This window comes from Antennarius striatus, chromosome 4 (genome assembly GCF_040054535.1).
Source record: "Antennarius striatus isolate MH-2024 chromosome 4, ASM4005453v1, whole genome shotgun sequence".
Taxonomy (NCBI): Eukaryota; Metazoa; Chordata; class Actinopteri; order Lophiiformes; family Antennariidae; genus Antennarius; species Antennarius striatus.
In genome coordinates, this window is record NC_090779.1 from 11,451,205 (window position 1) to 11,462,697 (window position 11,493).

Consider the following 11,493-nt stretch of genomic DNA (forward strand, 5'->3'; position numbering starts at 1 on the left):
AGCTAGCATTTTATTTTAACAATACAGAGATACCATCATCACAGTCAACAGAGATAAAGACATTTTCAATATAGAATAGAAAATATTATTATAAACGAAATTGTTGTTTCCTTTTCCGGATGTTGCGCTGACATGCTGGAACAACCTCCTGTGTCCTTCACATTAAATGCCGAGGCCACGTCTCTGTGGTAATGAAAGTGTCACCTCAGATAACTCCAATGTTTAAACAGACTATTCCTCTGCATGGAAAACCACATTAGAAACCGCAGAGCCTGGAGCGCTCCCACCAACAGGCTAACATATGTATACACACACACACACACACACACACACACACACACACACACACACACACACACACAGTAAAGATTAACAACAAAGTCGCCATTCATTATTGATGACAATCACCTCTCCCTCTAATCGTTCAGATCAATGACTTTACCTGGGAATCAATGGTAAATGATAGACCTGTGCTCCACTGTAGTGCTCCAATAACAGCCTTGCCTAATGCACTATAATACCCTTTTTTTAAACCAAGAACCATCATGTTGGTCTGAATGGTTTTGACAGTAACTCGTACTTTACTTGATCATTGATAGAAAACTGGACATCATTACAATCGCTTTTCATGCAACTGACAAAACACTCGAGGTTGGTCAAGTTTACATTTCAAAAACCTAGAAAGTGTCTTAAAAAATGAAGTTTCGATCACTTATCTACTGATCTCTTAGTTATCCATTTACAACTATTTAAAAGTTGTATCCATTGAATCTGTTTCAAGCATTTAATCATTATTTTAAGACAAGTATTTTAACCATCAGTTAGCCTCAACACTAAGCACAACAACCAATTGGCTTTTACTTAATGATTTTAGTCAATCATTCTATGCTATCTAGGTAACCATTTTGACAATTTACACATGTTTTTTTGCTTCGCTTAATTAACCATTATTCAATTGCTAACTCCTTAGCAATTATGTTTTAGTTAATGACTTGAGCCAATCAATCTATGCATCCAAGATGGATATTTTAACCATTTATTCATGGCTTTTGGTTGAATATTTAAATGTCTACCAATTATTTTAGCTATTTTACAAATGTATTCGCTATGTGCAGCTTTGTTGAATATAGTCAAAAAAGTTGTTGTATTGTGTTCAATATTTATGAAGCAATGAGTGATTTATGAAATCACTGAGTTGGCAGAAACTGCAGTAAAAAGGTTTGTATCTTACATGAACTGTCGAAAGAAAAGCCAGTGGTCAGCACAGGCAAAAGTCTTGACATATGAGCTCCTTGATTAAACCTGTTATGTTCTTATAGAGGCTTATGACACCACCGCAGTGAACGACACCCATCCAACGACACAGACAGGCATGTTTTCAAGTCCAGTCTGTGATCCGTCACCACACTTACCATGGCTAAGGGCTAAATGAAGGAGCTAAACTGCTTCTGGTCCCAAAATAAACAAAGTGGAACAAATCTGTCCTTTTTTTTTTTTTTAAGTAGCACAATTGTTGTGGGAGTCATTCAGAAAAGACGACTTGACCTCTCTTTTTGCCAGATATTTAACCACAAGATGGGTATTTGCTCTCAAAATGCCCTGTGAGTAAATGAAGTTCACTTCAGCAGAAACAAATAAAGCCTTGTTTGATGCACTTTGTTCAACTAATCTGCCAAAAATAGAAGCCTCATTGTTTATAGGGGATGAAGGATCTATATTTGCTCCTGTCAGGGAGCTTCACTTGTCTGAATTTAGAATGGAAACAAATACTCCAGAAGAGAATAGTATTTGCTTTCGCCAATCAACACCAATGCCCCTGGGCTCCACTTGTGAGCCATCGAGCTGCATGTCGTCTTTGTTTCATTGAGAATTTTCTTTCTCCAGCAGCCGGAGGGAGAGACGGATGGGGGGGGGGTTGCAAGGAATGGAGGGAGGGAGGGGTGGAGCTACTCACACACAAAGACTAATTTGTTTGTTAGTAAAGAGAAACTCTAGGCCCCACTTCCTGATGAGGGCATTACTAAAATCAGGGGGCATCTGGCCAGAGAATGGTAAGAGGGTGGGGGGGGGGGCAAAGAGATACTATGACGGATGAGAGATAAGGTTTCTGCCAAGCATAGCTATCTGAGGTAATCCTGCTGGTGTAGAACCAAGACAAACAGAAACTGCTGAATGCATTAAATGTGCATCTGGCTGGAAATGCCGCTCGGATATCCCCGTGTCTTTTTCTCATTACCTGATTGATTTATACTCATAACATGTGGAAAAAAAAGGAATAGAAAAAAGGAAAAGAATGAGGCACAAAAATAAAATCCCTTCTTTGCCTTGCTCTACTCATTACACATGTGCAGCCCCAGGAATTCCAATCATTTCCTTCCAACTGGGTAGGAGGGTAGGATGTTGTTGAAACTAGGGATCGGAGGCTTCTTGAAATTACATGATTGTTATTTGTTTATGTCACCCACATTGCTAAATCAGATTCCGTTACCAAATGCATAATTCATTATTAAACAGGTGGAAAAAAAAATCATACACTGACAATATTGACCTAAGAGTGATGTGGATAATTTAGCACTAGTGTCCACAGAGAGAGATAAGCCTGCCTGCATGTATCTGTCTCTCTTTGCTCTTCACACTGCTGTGTAAACACATACCTCACTGTGTAATAGGATCCACTGGCTCATGTTTATGATTGATAAACCTTGCCCTGGCCCTCAATGGTAATGTCATCACACGAGCACACACATTCACATTCACACACACACACACACACATAACTCTGTATCTGTCAATTTAAGCTAAGGCTAAAGGTCTCTGTTTACCTCAACTTCACGTATTGATTCTGATTGGGTAATCAGGACGAATGCGCACGCATATAAACTTAATCTGACTTTCTGCTCACGGGAACGAAAGATCGAAATCTGCACTTTAAAACTGCGTGTAGTGGTGTTTATCAAAAAGGCCACAGGCTGAGCATTGTGGGAACGCACATTACTGTATCTTTTTCCCAAACATCCAGCTGTAAACTCCAGGAAGGTTATTATGGAGACGCCTCTGCAGAGCTGAAGAGGAGTCATGTCAATCTGAAGTAGGGTTGCAAAGATGTGTGGATGTGAAATAAACATATTAAATGATGACCACTCAGCCTGAAAAAAAATGATGTGTGGGAGTGAGTTTTTTTAAAGACATTTCTCCAACAAATTAACAAGTATCAGGTTCACGATCAGTGTTCACTTTACACCATTATAACCAGCATTGGTCAATCTTGAACTGAAAGGCATTTCTGGTTGAGGCAGCGAGGGCAGTGTGTGGTCATATCCTCTCACACCTGCCACATCAACTGGCCCTAATCCCCGGCATACTGGAAGTCATCTGACCAACAGTCTGGTGGACCACTTCCCTCGGAGGACCGTACTTCAAATGCAGCGGCTCAGATATCACCAAACAGTAACACGACTCGACTTCATCACAAATCTCACACAAACACTCCACCCCCCCCAAAGGGGGGGGGGGATAACATGTTCTATGTTTATGTCCAACGCTGTTTATCTGATGGATTAAAAAAGAAAACGGTAAAATGTTAATTTTACTGCATCATTAAAGTGAAATAATGTGCAGTGAGTTCATTGTCATGAAACAGTTAGACAAAAGAGGTTTGTGTCTGGAATGAAGGCTTCAGGAGACTTACAAAATAAGACAAGAAACTCAGAGGGACTTCATCAGTATTTACATTTTAGAACTAAACTGCATTGAATGTTTAACTTATGTTTACATCTTGTCACATCAAATTCCTTCGCTGTCACACTAAAACTAGTTTTCCCACCATTGCATATGATTCTGTGTATAGAAATTCTAGTTTCTATTTTCATTCAGCTCATCTATTAAGTCTACCAAAAAGAACAAAATTAAGTTTTATTTGTTTGATGATTGTAAATTAAAGGATAATCATCCTACATTCTGGAAAATTTTAAGACATCAAAAGTCTCCTCTACAATAAATGTTAGAGTGATAGCAGTTTTGTAAAATGCTATTTTTAAGTCATATGCCTTGAAAACGTTCATCTGAGAAAAATCTCATGGAGTGAGAGACGGAGACACACTGAGCTGAAATCAAACATAACCATGGAAACAAAAATACAAAATGATCAAAAATCCCTAAATAGTTTGCTACCGTGTCAGTACTGTACTTGGTTGTTGCATGAGGAATGCTATGTTCTGGAAACTGAACACGACTGACAGGCAGGATGGAAGGAAGCCATTCCCTCTCCTCATTTCATTCCAATCTCTTCTACACAATCATGCATAACAATTATATCTGAGCGCTGCTATAGAATTAGTACTCAAATTAGAATATCTGAATTGCATCGGCACAAAAAAAAATAAAAAATGCAGGATGGTGCGTTCCCCACAATGGAACAAGGAAAAAGGCTTCTCAATGAATTCTCCTCTCTGGATAGATCCACGCTCAGCTCTTGATAAACAGCTTTCATCTGATAAGGCGAGTGCCATCCATTAGAAGAGCTAACATTGGCAATCATCTCACAAATTGTACAATACTCCACGGGCCATTACCACAGACCCGTGATGATGTATGTGTGGTTGGCTGGAGACTGCATTTGAGCAAATTCAATGATGGGGCCACTTGAAATAAAGTGTTTAATTAAGCATTGTAAACCTCAGCTGGCAGCCTGGAGGAGCTGCAGGACGGTGTTTAGACTGCATTCTCACAAACTAGCCCAGTGACACACTTTCACATCCTTACATAGGGGGGGGGTGCACGCCACTGACTCAGGCCATCACACCGAGTCCTGCTGTGGTGCACGCAGGGAGCTGCACAATGCTCACTCACAAACACACGTGTGCACGCAGCATAGGGGGCTGTTAGCGTTCACCACGTGTTCTCGCTGCAAGTGGGGGGGGGTGACACATGAGGCATTCCTGCATTTAGCCCCAGCCGGTAGTTGGGGGATGGGAATGCACGTTAGAAGGAGCAAAAAGGGGGTGCGGGGCATCTAACCATGCAGGCCCAGTCACAAGACGGAGTGGGGCATCTTGGAGTGCAGTGACATCAGTCATATCTGTGCCACTTGCATCGTCATGACAACATGACATTCTTTAAAGGCAACGGCACGCGCTGTGCCCATCAGATACAGAGCTCCACAGTGTTTACTTATTTAAGCCACCATTCAAGTTTTCTGAAAGAACACACTGCTTCATAAATACCTGCGCCGCTGTGACGGCAGACATGTCAGCTGAGTTAATAAGTCCAGCATTACCAAGTGATGCAGTGCAGCACGTTGGGAGAGCGTGTGACGCAGAAGGACAAAAGCCAATAAAGCGGTTCAAAAACCTCTCCGCTCTTCCAATCAAGGAAAACAAAGTCTGTTTCTCTGGAAAAGTTTTGTTTTGAGCATTCTACTCCCACATACTGAGACTTGTTAGCGGCATACTCACAAGACATGGCAGGGAAAAGTTGACTATAATGGGAAGTTATATTCGTTATATTTTATTGGTGTGGAGATATTATCAAAATGAAACAAAATGAGGGCAATTTTTTTAAATCATTGCTTTCAACTCTTAACAAAGCTCTTGGATATCTGTGATTTTCCAGTGAGTGATGATAGGAGCTTCAGGCCCCGTCCACACGATGACGGATTTTTTTGAAAACGCAACTTTTTTGTTGCGTTTACGCCTTCCGTCCACACGACAACGCAGATATCCGGAATGAAACCGCAACTTTTCGAAAACGCTGGCCTAGGTTGATTTTTTTTTAAAACGCTGGGTCTGCGTTGTAGTGTGGACGGTGTATCCGCAACTTTTTAAAAACGCGACGAAAACCGCTGTGACGTCGTATTTATGGGTCCGTGTGTTGTGACAACAAAACACGGAGGATTCCTATTGGATAAAATTTGACTCGATACTGCCACCACATGGTTTGGCATGCTTATAGCTGTCTTCGAAAACGCACTGATGCTTTTACATGTGGACGGAGATTTTTTTGAAAACGCTGTAGTGTGGACGCGAATCGTTTTTGATGCATTTTTAAAAAGTTGCATTTTCAAAAAAATCCGTCATCGTGTGGACGGGGCCTCAAATTCCAAAGTGTCATAGAGTAATAAACTGGTGACAGACCCATGGCTCTTTTGATGTTCACCATGGCCTTTGTTAGTGAACTCTTTGTTCTGGAAGGCTTGATGTATATCGTACACCACAGAGTGTCAAGATCTGAGAGAAACCACTTGTCTCCCAGCCCCCCAGCTGAGTTCATGGGTGTCTCATTGGTTCAGGGGGGTGTGCAAAGAAATGCAACCACCCCCCATGTAATGGTGGTGAGACCAGCAGGACTATAAATATGTTTTATTCTTCTATTTTGATGCTAATACAGGTCATCCTACAAATCTCCATCACATTCCAAGTCAACTTCGCCATCCTGCACTCCCCATTCAGGAAACAGACCAGTAAGCACTGGATGTGATGTAAAAGTGATGCAAGTATCAAGCTGTTCAAAGTGGGAAAGATGCATCTGAACAAGGTGAAAGTTAAACCTCTGAGGCGTCACTCATCAAATTAACACGTGAAGCATAAAGTAAATCAAAGGTTCATGATTTGGAATAGTTTTAAAGGAGAGATCTATCAAAACACAAACGTGACCATAGAAAAAAGTTGTTTTCCTTCTACAAACTAACTTCTACATATTTCCTTTCCTTCAAACTTAGCTCATTACTATTTTTTTTATGCTTCTTCCATTCACTGATAACATAAAGGATTATTCGAAATAATTTCTATAGGAATATTGGTACTGATTATATATTTTTGTTATGCTGATAACTTGGGTATTATATTTGCCGATAACTAATTAAAAGGGACCACTGAAAAGCCAGACACTACAAATCGGCGGGAGAAAATAAACAGTTTTATATATACTCATCAATGAAAAGAGAAGCAATGCTTAGTGAGCTCCATTAATTTGTCGTTCAATTTTAGGAACAACAACAACAACAAATTCCTTATTCTGTCTCCTACATGACAAATACATCAGTAAAATAAATATACACTGAGAGTCAAATTAAATTACCAGAGGAAACTTGAAGTATTCCTGGTGAAGTATTTATGATATCTTTTTACATCTGAAACTCAACATCAGAACCACAGCGAGGACAGTAAAACTGATACAAGTTAAAGGCATTTACGGGACTACACGGTAAGTACTTTATATTTTAGGAAAGTCCACGATAAATTAATAGAATTTGTCTGGTACCCAATAGAAAATCAAAGTCTGTTAAACTGAAAACATTGAACTCTAACCTCTCCTTCTCTGCGTTTTCAACTGATTTATACGTGGGTCGACATTTAAAGTTTTAATGTTCGTTCTCATTACTAGTCTTCTTTTTTTTAAAAAAGGTTTAAGAAATTACCCTAAAATTGGGGGCTATTAATAAAACCTACAGCTGTGAGTAGAGGGGGATCGGCTGTGATTTCAGGTTTTACGCATGTCCACCTTGGTGACGTTCAACTGACGTGTGTCTGATCAGTCTGAATGCTCCAATCCGGAGTCGCACCGGTTTGTCTCATGTAGAATATTCGTGCGCAGCGGCCACGAAATGCAAAATGGCCACATGGTCGTAGTAACCCTCAGTTCTGCACTGTGGATCCATCCTGTGAGAAGGTCTGTCGTGAATGTTACGTGTGCGTGTCCGTGGGTTTCTGTCTCTGTTACTAAACACACAAAACTGCTTCGTTAAATTCGGCGACGTTTGCGCACAACAAAGCACATTTTGCGTCCACGGGCAGTGGTAGCCCTCCACATGGTCTCCAGATCACTCCCAAGTCAGGAGCGCACATTGGTGCTCTCCGTGGACCAGGTTCAACAAATCCTTTTAGAAGATAATCCTTCTTATTTTTTATTAATAACAACTGATTTTCATTACATCTGTATTCATCAAATTCTGATTTAGAAGAAGCGTCACGAAATCGCGACTTATATTAAAGCCATTTAATCAATAAGCATCGATGAAACCTGATTTTTTTTTTTTAAAAATCAAACTTACTCTCTCCACGTGTGGAGCAGACGCAGATGGTGAAGACAGAGAGCGTCAGACCCCAAAACAAGGTCGGGCTACCCATCGGTGTGTCAGATCTCATGCTCCTTGTCGTCGTCCTCTTCACCAAATAAAATTTTAAAAAAGAAAAGAAAAAGACTGGAACAAAGTGAAAAATAACCAATGTGGAAAAAAAACAACACGATCTTCTAATAGACAACCTCGGTGTGTGGGGGGGGAAAGGGAAATAAACGTGCGTTGTGGAGACGCGCCGCGATGGCTGCCAGCGGATGCGTCCTGTCTGCCTGGATGTGCCCGACAAAATCTAGAAATACAAACTACGTGTGTATAAACTGATAACTGGGACTCCTCTGAAGGAAAAAAAAAACCCGACTAAAACAGTCTGCTATTTTTGCCAATCACAGGATTCTTTGACGTAGGGTGGTATGGCACACAAGCCAGTGATTTCATGAGATACATGATGGTAATCCCCATCTTCAGTCTCCATCTCTTGAAAACAGCAGTGCGCGAACAGTGCGATCAGGCCTGTTAATGACAAGCACAAAAAAAAAAAAAATCTGACTAAATGTTATTCTTAATCTACACCACCAAAATAAATTAACGCCAGTGTCGTTCACCAGAACACCCCCCGTTTGAATAACTGGCAAAAAAAAAAAAAAACACGTCCAAATCCACAGGGGTGGTGGCTGGGAGGATGAAAATGAATGAAAACCCCCTTCTTCTTCTTTTTTTTTGCCAATGCCAGTCAACCAACACGGGCTGTCGATCCCTCAGTGAGGATCCCCAGCATGCAGTCAGGCGTCTCTTTCTTAAATAACTATTTCCCAGCTCCTCCGCTCGGACTGATCCACCGTCAGTCGGGATTCGCAGCTGAAAGAGAACACCAGACTTGTGCCACGCAATGGGTCTCCAGCTAGACGACCTCGTCTAGGGGTGGGAGGGAGAATATGTCCAAGGAGTTGCCCTTTTAACGGGTGTTTCTGCCTTTTATCCCCTTAAAAATAAGAGAATGAAAATCTCCCGATGCGCGTAAAAATCCGAAGGATGGAATCTTGGTAGTTCGCCGTCGCCTAACGCAGGCTGTGGATCTCCCCTCCACCGTGGAATCTCTGCTGTAAACAAGAGTCGGCTTCTCTCACTCAGAAACACATACTGCTGTGGGTAAGGTGGCCGTGGGCAGGGTGGAAAAGCAGGAGTGGAGTTATGTACGGGATTTACGCATGGCGCTCCAGCCCGAAACGACACGCACTGGAAAGATCACTCCACTGTGTTTGCCTGGGGGATGAGTCAAAGTAGGTTTAGTCATTAATGGCACTAATATTTAATTATATAGAGGAAAAATTGCCACCTTTTGCTTGTTTTTGAGAGCTTTAGAAGGTCGTCCGTGGAACGGATTTTGTTAAATATTTGTAGTTATTTCTTCTGCCTGCACGCCTTAACAGATTTTAATTCCAATTGTGGATTCAGGAAGATTTAGTTTAATGAAAGAAACCTGCAAAATCATCACACTCACATGCAGACAATTTGCGCATTGCTCAAAGATTTTATCAGTACATGATGAAAAAAACATTTTCGTACAAAAATCTAATGTTGACATTCCGTTTGTTTGATGGTTGTATCTCATAAGTCTGATGTTCAGAAAACGCCTAAAACAAGTCTATGGTGAGTCTGAAGTTTGGGAAGGTATGAGTTCTGAAGTATCCGAAAATCAGACTAGAATTGTAATGGCAAGATTGAGAGAAGATAAAATAGTATTGCATTTAAATAATTTGGTGTAGCAGAAATTATTTTATTTTGCTATAGTTAATAAAAGAGGACCAAGAATGAAGCCTAATGGTACACCAGTCAGACGTCAGTTAGAGCTGACATGGGGTCCAGCAGCTAAAGCAGAGAAATAGATTTGGACCTGGTCCTACCATGGGCCCTCCTAGTAGAAGTCAGCAGTCAGTCGGCTTTCATTCACAGGCCCAGTGATGTGAAAAGGTTTGGGGACTGCTTAAAAACATAAAGTGTGATTTTACTGTCACGAATGTATTTTGCCTAAAAAACACCCCAACCAAACAAAAAATCCCTGTCACATTTTCAGCTCCACAATTTCATCTTCCAGTAATCTCTTTCTGATTGTGAAGAACAAGGTTAACCCTCTGAGCTTTATTTAGCAGCATTAACTTTTATTTCCTTCTGTGAAGTTAGATAGATGTGCTCAGATTCAGATCCTCCTCTACTCCCAAAAAATAACTTATCTGTGAAATATTGTTCTAACACGAACAATTCCCCTTTTGTACATAGACGCCATGTTGCTATCTCATTGTCAATAGAATATGTCCTCCTCTCTACTGTACCAAAGCTACCTGTTTACTGTTACTGTTTCAGTAAAAAAACAAAAAACATAACATTGAACACACTTATTATCTCTATTGTTAATTATGCCATCAGAGCAAGGTTTTAATGAAAAATGCTTTGGAGTGATTTAGGGGGACTTTTAACAAGGAAAATTTAACTCCACTATGGAGTGTAGCATTGCTACATTTACCTCACACGTCAATGGTTCCTTTTGTAGTAACTTTTGTAAAATTTTTATCAAATATAATCAGTAATATTTCAAAAAAAATATTAAATAAAACTATCCGATTCAATTTCCAATGTACATTTATCATAACTAGCCATAACCATTTGGTGGCGGTCAAGTTTGTGTGGCTGTGTCATGATGTTGGGATGTCTGAAATATTTTTTTTGTATTTACAAATGTATCTTTCATCAATTTGTCATTCAAGAACAAAGCAAAAGGATTAACAACAATATTTTACCATTGTTATTTTTTGTTTCTTTTACAATTATACAATCAATATATGACTGAAAGGTCTTTTAAGGCAATGACGACAAATCTGAATTGTGTACTTCTTTGTTTTTTTTACTTAACTGAGTTTAACATGACCTTTTTTATTTTTTATTTTACAAATTATTATAAAGGTAGACGTGAAGAGACAACAAAACCATGGTACTGAAGTCTTTAAAAAATTTCACAATGTTGCAGCAGGTAAACTGGTTTCTCTGTTGTGACAGGTACTGAAATAAAACCGTGTTTATCTCTGGTGGCTCTCATTGAAATTCATTCTAGAGGACAAACACGGACGAATAAAGTTGTCACAAATGACAAAGAGACAACAGCTGTATTTCTTTTAGTAGTAGGTGATGACAAGTTTGAATTAGTCTCATCCTTGACATGTTCATCCGTGTGTGTGTGTGTGTGTGTGTGTGTGTGTATGTGTGTGTGTGTGCGTGTGTGTGCGTACGTGCGTGCCTGTGTGTGTGTGTGTGTGTGTTTGTATGTGTTTGTGTGTGAGAGAGAAAGAGAGAGAGGTTGAACGCAGTGGGCTCTGGTTCCCTCTCTCCTGTTATCACATACATATCCGTTTTTGAGATAATATAAAATA

The 11,493-nt window shown here is 40.2% G+C and overlaps 1 protein-coding gene across 1 annotated transcript in view; it reads right to left on the reverse strand.

The window, feature by feature from the left end:
• igf1ra (insulin-like growth factor 1a receptor) overlaps nt 1-9,165 on the reverse strand; it is a 79,228-nt gene extending 70,063 nt beyond the window's left edge. The window contains exon 1 of the mRNA XM_068312029.1: nt 8,048-9,165. Within this exon, the coding sequence (XP_068168130.1) occupies nt 8,048-8,141 (94 nt within the window). The 5' untranslated portion in view covers nt 8,142-9,165. The remainder of the gene's footprint in view (nt 1-8,047) is intronic.
• Nucleotides 9,166-11,493: the final 2,328 nt, after the last annotated feature.